The sequence below is a fragment of the Hemiscyllium ocellatum genome, chromosome 12, assembly GCF_020745735.1.
Source record: "Hemiscyllium ocellatum isolate sHemOce1 chromosome 12, sHemOce1.pat.X.cur, whole genome shotgun sequence".
NCBI lineage: Eukaryota > Metazoa > Chordata > Chondrichthyes > Orectolobiformes > Hemiscylliidae > Hemiscyllium > Hemiscyllium ocellatum.
In genome coordinates this window covers 11,439,773-11,452,401 of record NC_083412.1, presented here as the reverse complement: position 1 = coordinate 11,452,401, position 12,629 = coordinate 11,439,773, and the positions used below count along the sequence as shown (strand labels likewise).

At 48.4% G+C, this 12,629-nt stretch overlaps 1 protein-coding gene across 11 annotated transcripts in view; it reads right to left on the bottom strand.

Annotated features, from left to right (window-relative positions):
• phldb2b (pleckstrin homology-like domain, family B, member 2b) overlaps positions 1–12,629 on the bottom strand; it is a 261,470-nt gene that overhangs the window by 157,461 nt on the left and 91,380 nt on the right. For all 11 annotated transcript variants that reach the window (XM_060833320.1, XM_060833318.1, XM_060833319.1 and 8 more), the window contains one exon: positions 11,426–11,923. In XM_060833320.1, the coding sequence (XP_060689303.1) occupies positions 11,426–11,923 (498 nt within the window). The remainder of the gene's footprint in view (positions 1–11,425; positions 11,924–12,629) is intronic.

Here is a 12,629-nt window from a genome sequence, read left to right as displayed (position 1 = left end):
CTGCAGTCCTCGGTGAGGTGGGTGAGACCCCGCAGCGACAGCTCAGTATGGGTACAACATCCAGCCTGGGGAGTGAAATGAATCCTCAGTGAAGGTAGGAAAAGCCTGACTGCCAGTGGCTCTATTACTGCTGCTCCTTCCCCAACTCAATGTACCTTCGTACACTGGGGACAGCACCTGCCTCAAAAACATCATCTTCTCTTTAACCCCCGAGGGCTTCTGACCGAGACCATCAAAACATTGCAGGTCAATGTGGGATAGAACAAAGCCGAGCGAGCGCTGAAGTCCATGTGCTAACAAAGTACAGCTTCCCCCTGGCTGTGGAGAGAAGCCCAATTATCGCTGAGATTATACAAAATTCCAAAAGCGACAAGAGACCCGGCAATCCCACAGGCCTGCGCGCTGCAGTTTCCTTTTATAGGTCGATATGAATGGTTACAGTTGTCAACACCGAACCATCTGTGTAATGTCGCATTTCACCAGCCCACAGGGAAAGAGCTCCAGATGCTGTTCCCTGATGGGTGGTGTCATATTTTAGCCTGTTATAGATCCGCTACAATCCCATTCTTCCTTCCGGACCCCATATCTCTCAGAACGTGGTGTCATTGCACAGACAAATATCTCAAACATCTCATCAAAGGTTTATCTTGGCTTTTAACGATCAAGTGTAAACAATAGGAAGGGATGGGTGGGAAACAGCGGAGCAGTAGGGGGTATCTGTGCACACATTGTTGAAGGTGGCAAGGACAGGTTCAAAGCTTGGTTAATCAAGCAAATATCATGTTGTAGTGGCAGAGAGTCCAAGTATGAGGTGTTATGTTGTACTCAAACTGAAACAAAAACTGATTAGACCTCAACGAGGGTAGTGTGTCCAATTCTCGGCCCTGTACCTTTGGAAGAGTGTGAATTAGAATTAGAATCCCTCTAGTGTGGGAACAGGCCCTTCAGCCCAGCAAGTCCACACTGCCCCTCCAAAGAACATCCCACACAGACCCATCCCCCTAACACTCTGCATTCCTCCCAAAAGCTTTGGGCAATTTAGCACGGCCAAATTACCTAACCTGCACATCTTTGGACTGTGGGAGGAAACGCACCCTGACACAGGGAGAACGCACAAACTCCACACAGACAGTCACCCGAGGCTGGAACTGAACCTGGATCCCTGGCCCTGTGAGGCAGCAGTGCTAACCACTGAGCTACTGTGCCACTCCAACATTGCCACTGGATTTTGCTGTCTCGCAGAAAGGAGTCCCAACAATGATTCTAGGCTGGAGGAATTATGGTTACTGGATGAACCAGCACGACTGGGACTACTCTCCTTGGAGAAGGATAAGGGGTGATCGATTTTCAAAACCCTGAGCAGTCTGGCCAGATCACAGAGGGAGAAACCACGCGCACCAGTGAAGGGATGGTGAATCAGAGGACATGGGTTTAAGGTCGTTGACAAAAGAAGCAACAGCAACGTGAGGAAAAAGCTATTCATGCAGCAAGTGGTTAGGGTCTGGGGTGTACTGTCTGCGAGTGTGGGGGGGAGGGAGGTTCACTCGAGGGGTTAGGGTCTGGGGTGTACTGTCTGAGAGTGTGGGGGGAGGGAGGTTCACTCGAGGGGTTAGGGTCTGGGGTGTACTGTCTGAGAGTGTGGGGGGAGGGAGGATCACTCGAGGGGTTAGGGTCTGGGATGTACTGTCTGAGAGTGTGGGGGGAGGGAGGTTCACTCGAGGGGTTAGGGTCTGGGGTGTACTGTCTGAGAGTGTGGGGGGAGGCAGGTTCACTCGAGGGGTTAGGGTCTGGGGTGTACTGTCTGAGAGTGTGGGGGGAGGGAGGTTCACTCGAGGGGTTAGGGTCTGGGATGTACTGTCTGAGAGTGTGGGGGGAGGGAGGTTCACTCGAGGGGTTAGGGTCTGGGGTGTACTGTCTGAGAGTGTGGGGGGAGGCAGGTTCACTCGAGGGGTTAGGGTCTGGGGTGTACTGTCTGAGAGTGTGGGGGGAGGGAGGTTCACTCGAGGGGTTAGGGTCTGGGATGTACTGTCTGAGAGTGTGGGGGGAGGGAGGTTCACTCGAGGGGTTAGGGTCTGGGGTGTACTGTCTGAGAGTGTGTGGGGAGGCAGGTTCACTCGAGGGGTTAGGGTCTGGGGTGTACTGTCTGAGAGTGTGGGGGGAAGGCGGTTCACTCGGGGGTTAGGGTCTGAAACGTATTGTCTGAGAGTGTGGGGGAGGCAGGGTCACTTGAATGGAGCAAGAGAATTGATGTTTCAGACAGAAGCCTGATGAAGGGCTGATGCCCGAAACGTCGACACCCCTGCTCCTCAGACAGTGCCTGACTGGCTGTGCTTTTCCAGCACCACACTTTTCGACTACGATCTCCAGCATCTTCAGTCCTCACTTTCTCCTGGGAGTTGGGAGGTCATGTTATGGTTGTACAGGACATTGGTTAGGCCACTTGGTTAGGTTGGAAAATTGTGTGCAATTCTGGTCTCCTTCCTATCGGAAAGATGTTGTGAAACTTGAAAGGGCTCAGAAAAGATTTACAAGGATGTTGCCAGGGTTGGAGGGCTTGCGCTATAGGGAGAGGTTGAACAGGCTGGGGCTGTTTTCTCTGGAGCATCGGAGGCTGGGGGTGACCTTGTAGAGGTTGAGGATAGGATAAATAGACAAGGTCTTTTCCCTTGGGTGGGGGAGTCCAGAACTGGAGGGCATAGGTTGAGGGTGAGAGGGGAAAAATTCAAAAGGGACCTAAAGGGCAATTTTATCACACAAAGGGAAAAAATGTTGTAATGAGCTATGGAGGAGGTGGTGGAGGCTGGGACAATTACAGCATTTAAAAGGCATCAGGTTGGGTACATGAATAGGGAGGGATATGGGCCAAATGCTGGCAAATGGGACTAGGTTAGGTTAGGATATCTAGATGGCATGGATGAGTTGGTCTGTTTCCGTGCTGTACATCTTTATGACTCTGTTACACGATGGTTAGGGTCTGGAATGTACTGTCTGAGAGTGTGGTGGGGGCAGGTTCAACCCCAGCTTTCAAAAGGAATTATGATCACAATCTGAAATGGAAACACGTGCAGGGTTGTCGGTGGGGTGGGGAAGGGGTGGGTATATCATGACAGGCTGTATGTTTGACTCCAGGCAGTGCTGTAACCATTCCCTGACCTCAATCCAGAAAGGTGCCTCTGTCGCCTTTCACCTCGAGCATGGATTCCTGTCAGGTCACTCCTGAGTCTCCCAAACTCACCAATCAGACATTTTTACACAGTGTTGTGCAGGCCCAGAACCACATCATAGAATTACTGAGTACAGGAAGCGGTCATGCTACCCACTGAGCCTCTGCTGGCTCTCAGGAGGAGCTAACCAATTAGCCTCACTCACCAGCTCTTCCTCAATAACACTACCTTCGCCTCCATTAAAAGTTCTGATTTGGAGATGTCGGTGTTGGACTGGGGTGTACAAAGTTAAAAATCACACAACACCAGGTTATAGTCCAACAGGTTTAACTGGAAGCACACTAGCTTTCGGAGCGACGCTCCTTCATCAGGTGATAGTGGAGGGCTCGATCGTAACACACTTTCTCACACTCACAACCCCCACCCCAGACAGACAGACACACACACACACACACACACACACACAGACAAAGACCCACATGCACACATATATTTTGTGGGATGAATTTGTATTGCAAAGTAACATTGCACGTTGCTCAAAAACTGCATACATTCATGTAGAACTCTGAGCTCAAAAACTGCAGGAATTTATGTAAAACTCTGTGATCTCACTTATTAGATTAGAATCAATCTAAACATCAGGTCATAGACAGAGAACACAGGGGCTAACACCTTCAACATATTTTCTAGCTATCACCATTGTTAACAGCTAACCCGAGAATGCAACTTTAAAAAAAAGTTTTGTGATTTACACATGAAAGAAGTGAAACTATCACTGTATTCTAACAGATGAAAGGCTTAACAGACAATCAGTTTTTCAATGTATAATTTCAGTTAGATCACACTGCAAATTTTTGCTATAAATTCTGTGTTACGATCGAGCCCTCCGCAATCACCTGATGAAGGAGCGTCGCTCCGAAAGCTAGTGTGCTTCCAATTAAACCTGTTGGTCTATAACCTGGTGTTGTGTGATTTTTAACCATTAAAAGTTCTCAAATTCTCTTGCAAAACTGCTTCCATCCTCACCCTCTGTACGACTGTTGATACCTCGCCCTCCTCATCACGGCAAACAAGTTTGGCAGGATGTGCCTGGCACTGGCTGGGCCAGCATTTATTGCCCATTCCTTCGTGCTGTGGAAAAGTTGGCGTGAACTGCCATACTGAGTGGCAGTGGGTGGGTGAAACCCTGCAGTCAGTCGTAGCTCGATTGGCAGCATCTGACCTTGGGGTACAGTGTGCAACCTGGAGCGTGAAATGAATCCTCAGTGAAAATAGGAAAAGCCAGTAAATACTATGGAAAATATGCCTTTCTTTGATGTCATAGGAAAATTAGAATATTGCATTAGAATTCCTCAGCATTGTTTAAACCTCTATCCAATCTCCTCTTAAATGCAACGTTATCCTTATTAGCCTTCTCTGCACCAAGAATAAACTTGCACTCTCCAGGTGGGAAAGAAAATTCATGCACTTTGACAGGTCTGCAGATGGCTAATGGCTAAAGGTTTTGAGAGCAAACAGTCAAAGGCCCTGAGGATGTCTTGCAGTAAAAATGAAGTGAACTTAGTGAGTTTTGGGACAACACATCCATCCTTAGACAAGCCAAACAGAGACACGCACGAGAATTCCTAGAAGCATGGCATTCCAACCGGAACTCGATCAACAAACACATTGACTTGGATCGCATTTATAATCCCCTGAGAAAAAGAACGGGAAATGACATCACCATAGGAAATTATGTCACCACAGCAAATGACATCATCAACCCAAGGAAACTCAAGCATATAGATAGAAAGCGGACTACACCACCGATGTTTCATTCAGAGACTCACTGAAGATGTTACCTAGTATCGTGAGGAAACGTCTAAGAATGAACCTTCCAGCTCAGCGAGCAAACCTACATCCTGATGTGAACTTGTGAGTTTGCTGTGAACTGGTTGCAGATGCCCCCAAGTCTAGCCCAGGCGACAGAGGTACATGCTCAATGCCAACATGACTGGCGACCATTACCAGGCCTATTCTCCCCTCAAGCCAAGGTGGGCATAAGGTGAATACATAAGGTGAAGAAAACTCTGCTCCTTTAAAAATGTTATGCAGTCCTTGACTATTTTTAAGGAAGGTCATAAACGACACAGACTCCAAAAGGTCTGGAGAGTGAAGTATTTTAGGGCCAGTTTGATTATAGCTAACACATACTGCCTCAGAAAACATTTGTGTAATGAAAGGAGAGTGGCCAGTTGGTTTGGTTTTGAAGGTAATATGGAAAAAGCTGACCCCCCCCTCTCTCTCTCTGTCTGACTTTTCTCCTGTCAGATCAATGTTTGATTTTATCTTTTGTGCCAAGGGGTGTTTATAGGGGTTGTTGCAAGTATTGGCAACAGCATTACTAAATTGGGATAATCTATTGGGTTTTCAGATCGGTTAAGTTATTCCATATTCTGTCCTCTTCTGTCCTCTAACAGATGAAAGGCTTAACAGACAATCAATTTTTCAATGTATAATTTCAGTTACATCACACTGTAAACTTTTGCTCTAAATTCTGTGTTACAATCGAGCCCTCCACAATCACCTGATGAAGGAGCATTGCTCCGAAAGCTAGTGTGCTTCCAATTAAACCTGTTGGACTATATTCTGGTGTTGTGTGATTTTTAACTGTGTACACCCCAGTCCAACACCAGCATCTCCAAATCATGACCTGTCCTCTTTTGTTTGTGTATCCCTCAGTAATCTTGTAAATAAATTCTGTTTTGTTTAAAACTAAGTGGCTTGACTAGCTGGTTCTCTCCTGCAATATCCACTTTACATCTGTCTAAAACAACTAGCAAAGTTAGGGTCTGGGCTCCCTTCTTGGCCCGGCCTGGTCCATAACAGCACACTTAGAACTGCCCACATTTGCCAGCCTGGATTATGTGCTCAGCCACTTGGGAGTGATGATTTTTGAGCTTAAAGTTTGGAAGGCAACTGTGCCAGGTTTAAGCGTTTGGACTAACTGCGTGCTGGTATTAAAGAGTCTAGGTGTAAGTAGGCCCCTCTATCATAAACAGAAGACTGATCTCCGTTTAGTTTAACCTTCGTTCTCAAACACAGTCAGAGAGATACCCCCAGGTCAGAGATGTCTCATTCCAGATGAGCTGAGGCAGCTCCAAAGCCTTCTGTGATAAAGAAGGAACCCTTTTCTTCCCAGGGGAGTATCACCAAACCTGGAAGAAAAACCTTTGCAACAGGCAGATCTCAACCTCCAAGACGTGGTGTGGGACAGGAGCACTGCACAGAGCAAAAGGTACCCTGCAGTGGGAAGATGAAACGGCTACAGATGCAACACAGGAAATAAAGCCCTTTGAAAATGCAAAGTATGTATAACCATAGCAAACTGCAACGGAGGATTTACTGAGCGGGTGGTAACATTGCAACTTACTCCAGACAAAGTTAAAAATCACACAACACCAGGTTATAGTCCAACAGGTTTAACTGGAAGCACTAGCTTTCGGAGCGTCGCTCCTTCATCACCAGATAAGTACAACTGGTGCTGGAAGATAATTCCTATGCGATCATTAGTGACATTGCAGGGAGTACTATGAGAGACAGAGAGAGAGAGAGAGAGAGAGAGATATCTTTTGCCTTTTTTTAAACCGGGGTGTCACGTTAATGATTTTCCAGCCCTCTGGGATCCTCCCTGATTCCAGTGATTCCTGAAAGATCACAATTACCACCTCCCCTATATCCTCAGCTATCTCCCTTAGAACGCTGGGGTGTGTTCCATCAGGTCCAGGTGATTTATCCCCCTTTAGGCCATTCAGTTTTTCCAGCAACTTCTCCTTGGTGATGATCACCATACTTAGCACTGCCCCCTCACTCTCCACCACAAGCTGCTCCAAAAAGACATCTCGTAGACATTCCACAAATTCCTTTTATTGCAATCCACTGCCAACCTGATTTTCCCAGTCCACCGACATATTGAAGACCCCCTTGATCACTGTAACTTTGCCTTTCCTACACAGCTTTTCTACCTCCTGGTGCACCTTGCGTCCCAGCTCCTGACTACTGTTTGGAGGTCTCTAAGTAACTCCAACGCTGGTTTTTCTACCTTTGTGATTCCTCCATTCCATACGCAGTGATTCTACACCATCTGACCCGACTTCATTTCTCACGATTGATTTAGTTTCATTTCTTAGTCATGAAGCAACCTCTGCCCACCTGCCTGTCTTTACGTTAACTACGCGCAGCCTGGGGGTGTGTTCAAGCCTACCCCCATCCCCATCTTTCCCCAAGGATACCTAACCTTCTCCAATATCTTTGATATCCCATTCTCTTCCCTTCTCGCTGACAATTCTTACTGGAATGGCCACTGGCTGTTCTCACCTGACAGCTAGCACACACCATTGGCATTTGTGCCAGTGGGTTTTTTTCAATGCTGAGCAACTGTGCGTAACAAATTCCCCAAATCGAGGTAATCCCTATGTTATTCCGGAAACAACAGCTGTATTTCATCTGGAGCTGGAAAACACAGATTACATCAGGAACAACATCAGTTCCTTTTGGAATCCTGGGTGCAGGATTGTTCTGACTGGCTGCATAAGAAAGCAACACAAACACCACCGGGTCAGCTCCGTTTTTACTGCCTGATTCACTCAGATTTCTCAGCTTCCCAACTGTATAATGACTCTCTGACACAAATCTCGTAAAGACCCTGATCTTCCAGAGGCAAGCTTGCTTCAAGAGATCATAGAGTCACAGAGATGTACAGCATGGAAACAGACCCTTCGGTCCAACCCGTCCATGCCGACCAGATATCCCAACCCAATCGAGTCCCACCTGCCAGCACCCGGCCCATATCCCTCCAAACCCTTCCTATTCATATACCCATTCAAATGCCTCTTAAATGTTGCAATTGTACCAGCCTCCACCACTTCCTCTGGCAGCTCATTCCATACACATACCACCCTCTGCATGAAAACGTTGCCCCTTAGGTCTCTTTTATGTCTTTCTCCTCTCACCCTAAACCTATGCCCTCTAATTCTGGATTCCCCCACCCCAGGAAAAAGACTTTGTCTATCTACCCCATCCATGCCTCTCATGATTTTATAAACCTCTGTAAGGTCACCCCTCAGCCTCCGATGCTCCAGGGAAAACAGCCCCAGCCTATTCAGCCTCTCCCTATAGTTCAAATCCTCCAACCCTGGCAACATCCTTTTCTGAACACTTTTAAGTTTCACAACATCTTTCTGATAGGAAGGAGACCAGAATTGCACGCAATATTCCAACAGTGGCCTAACTAATGTCCTGTACAGCCACAACATGACGCCCAACTCTTGTACACAATACTCTGACCGATAAAGGTCATGGGGTCTGTAACGTAAACTACTCCTGTTCTGCATCTTTGATCCACCTGTCTCCCACATTCATTAATTCAGGTATAACAGTTTAAGTTAAACATGAGAAACTGAGTCAAAAAGTGTGGTGCTGGAAAAGCATGGCCAGTCAGGCAGCATCCGAGGAGCAGGAGAGTCAACTACTTGAGCATAAGCACTTCATCAGGAATTGGTGGTGGGGGTGGGGAGGGGGAAGGAGCACCAAATGGCCTGGAAGATAAATGGGAGAGGGGTGGGGCTGGGGGAAAGCTAGCTGGGAATACGATAGGTGGATGAAGCTGGAAGCGATTGTGATAGGTCCGAGTGGAGGGGATAGGTGGGAAGGAAGAGGGACAGGGAGGACAGCTCAAGAGGGCGGTACTGAGTTGGAAGGTGAGGTGAGATCAGGAAATTGGTGAAATCGACATTGACACCGTGTGGTTGGAGGGTCCCGAGGCAGAAGATGAGGTGTCCTTCCTCCAGGCATCGGGTGGCTCGGATTTGGCAGCGGAGGAGGCCCAAGACTTGCCTGATCTTGATGGAGCGGGGGCGGGGGGGGGGTTGAAGCGTTTGGCCACAGGGTGGTGGAGTTGATTGGTGCAGGAGTCCCAGAGATGTTCTCTGAAAAGTTCCTCAAGTTGGCCTCCTGTCTCCCTAATGTACAGAAGGCCACAACGGACACGGTGTTTGGAGGTGCAGGAAAATCTCTGCCGGATGTGGAAGGGACCTTGGGACCCTTGAATAGAGGTGAGGGGGAAGGTGTGGACATAGGCTTTACACCTCTTACAGTGGCATCTACTTCAAATCCAGACTCCCACAGCTACCTGGACTAAATCGCCTCCCTGTAAAAAACTTACTCCCTATTCCTCCGCCTCTCCCGCATCTACTCCCTGGAGGACAAATCCCACTCCAAAACATCCCAGATGGTCTCCTACTTCAAGGGTTTTAAAATTTCCCCTCCCACATGGTCATCAATGCCCTCCAGCACTTCTGCTCCACTTCCCGCACCTCTGCCCTCGAACCCCACCCCTCCACACGCAGTAAGGACAGAACCCCCTAGGACCCCAGCTTCAACCCCACCAACCTCCAGATACACTGCATCATCCTCCACCATTTCCGCCACCTGCAGTCAGACCCCACCACCAGAGATATATTTCCCTCCCCACCCCTATCTGCGTTCTGCAGAGGTTCATTCCCTCTGCGAGTCCCTCGTTAGATCCACGCCCCTCGCCAGCCTAACCTCCACTCCTGACACCTTCCCTTGCCACCGCAAGAGGTGTAAAACCTGCGCCCACAAAGGCTCCTCCCACAGAGATTTTCCTGCACCTCGAAACACCTCAACACAAGGAGCAGTTGAGGACTTTGGGTTTGTTCTGCTGTATTTTAGAAGGATGAGGGGAGGATCTCATTGAAAGTTAGAGAATACTGGATAGAGCAAACATGGAGGAGATGCTTTCACGAGTAGGAGAGACTAGGCACAGCCTCATAATGAAGGGGGGACCCTTTAAAATTGTGCTGAGGAGTAATTTCTTCAGCCAAAGTTGGTGAATCTGTGGAAATCATTGCTGTGGAGGCCATGTTATTGTATTTAAAACCAAAATGGAGAGGTTGTTGATTAGTAAGAGGATCAAGTGTTATGAGGAGAAATGGAATTGAGAAATGCATCAGCCATGATTGAACGGCAGTGCAGACATGTGGGACAAATGGCCGAACTCTACTCCAATATGTTATGGGCTTATCAAAACTCAAGCCCCTCACTCAGGCTGGCACTCTACTGTCATAATGAAGGTGTACAGCACTGTCACAGGAACCACTTCTCAGTGGTGACATTAAACTATGGTCTTGTCTGCTCTCTCAGGAGGACAGGTCGTTACCCTGGATGGTGTGAAGTTTTCCTGGCGTTCCACGCCAAAGTCTAAGCTGTCATTGTCAACGCCTGGCACTGTAACTCTGAACATCACCTGGTGCAAACCAACTCAGCCAACCCCACTGTCATATAACTTGTTTTTGCATTTCCCTCTTCGGCAGGACAACTAGATCTGAATTTGTTGTTCCTGCTCAGAACACTGAATATTCGGAGCCGCTGAAATCAGATGTTTATGGAGCGATAGTCTTGGCTTATTCTAGTTAACAGTCAGCTCTTGTACAGTGTGCCTCCTCCTGTGCTGTACATATTTACTGTCCATTGGGATTGGAAGAGTGCTGCCAATTCACACCATTCCAATTTGGAACAACAGCTATCAATGTACCACTGCTTGATCGCCCAGTATTTCACACTCTGCTGTCACTTAACACCCATCAGACGAAACGTGTATCAGGCCAAATACGTGCTAAGTGACAGCTAGAACTGTGAAGAGCTGAACAGAACACCGCCTTAGAGGCTGAGCAGAGAAAACAGATATCAAACTGCCTAAATTCACACAACTTCCAAAACTAAACACACAAATTGGTTGCTGGAAGGCGCTGAACTCATGTTCGTGCATCCATCAGGATTAAAGTTACAAGAATACTAAATCCCAAAAACAGGGCGCCAATCGCCTGGCAAGTGGACTCTCATTGGTCGAGATGTTGCCATGGAGAACGCACCAGGAATTTTGCTTAAATTCAAACGAGACAAGTCAAGATTTCAATTGGTGTTGGGCAGTGATACAAAGCAAATGGTGTGTAATCATAAGTCATTCCACACCCTGTGCTTTTCCATGTGCCATTTAATTTGGCAGGTGGTAGCGGAGATGCCCATTCACTGCTGCCCATACCACTGAGGTCTAGCTTCATCTGCTCCTCCACCCACCCCCCCTTGGCGTTTGAGAGGACCCCCAGACCTCCACCAATGGCCGTGGTCAGGACTGATGCTTCACGCTGGGGACCTGCCAGGAAAATGCCCAGCCTCACGCAGGACAGAAAAAAAAAACTCACCGCGTTGTAGATGTCATTACCGACCCCTGCCTCCACAACGTCAGCAAACGGACCCGTCCTGTCTGCAGCGTCCCTCATCAGCTGGCGAGGTGCCCTGGGAGAGGAAGAGGAGGATGGGGAGTCAGCTGAATGCCTCGGAGAACGCTCGGCTGGACTGGAAGACAGCAGTTGGAAGGACCTCCCGGAACGGGGACGGTTTAGCTCGGCGTAGCCATCCACTTCTGGGGCACCCGGCTGTCTGGCCGACCTTCGGTTGGGTGGGCTGAAATCAAAGGCGGAGGACGAGCCGTGATAGGGTCTTGCAAAAGCCCTCGCCTCTGCTTCATTGCACTCTCTGGGCTCCGGTTGCGGGGAGTGCACTCTGCTTGGCGACAGGGCCAGTTTCTGGAGCTCCTCGCCAATCTTCTCGATGCTGCTCACCACTGCCCCTGCTGTGCTCTCATCTGCCTTGTTGTATTCCGAGCAGAGGTTCAGAATTGTCTCCAGTCGCTGTTGTTCCTGCAAGAACACAAGGCCACCCACAGTTAGGGGATCAGTCAAGCAGCAGAATAAGCATTTGGACCAGGAATCAATCATTAACCTCCACTATTCCTTTCAACTAGATCATGGTAGCACCTCAACTCCACTGGTCAGCCTTATACCTGGCTGTACTTACTTGGCAAAAAGCTAGGGTTAGGCTGTTCGACTTTCTTCAAATCTCTTGCAATTGGATCACATTCGAGTTGGTAAACTGCAACTAGTGGAATGGCCAGATATTCGTGACAGGCCTCAAATATTTACATTAGACTCCCTACAGTGTGGAAACAGGCCCTTCAGCCCAACAAAGTCAACACCAACCCTCCGAAGAGTAACCCACCCAGACCCATTTCCCTCTGACTAATGCTCCTAACACTACAGGGCAATTTAACATGGCCAATTCACCTGACCTGCACATCTGTGGGCTGTGGGAGGAAACCGACGCAGACACGGGGAGAATGTGCAAACTCCACACTGACAGTCACCCGGGGCTGGAGTTGAACCTGGGACCCTGGCGCTGCGAGGCAGCAGTGCTAAGCACTGAGCCACTGTGCCGCCCTGTCATTTATAATGACGTGGATAAAGAAGCTATGATATACTGTCACCGAATTTACTGATGATACATCGGTAGGGTTAGAGGTGGACACAGGTTATGGGTAGGTGAAATGAGTGGGCAAATAACTGGCAG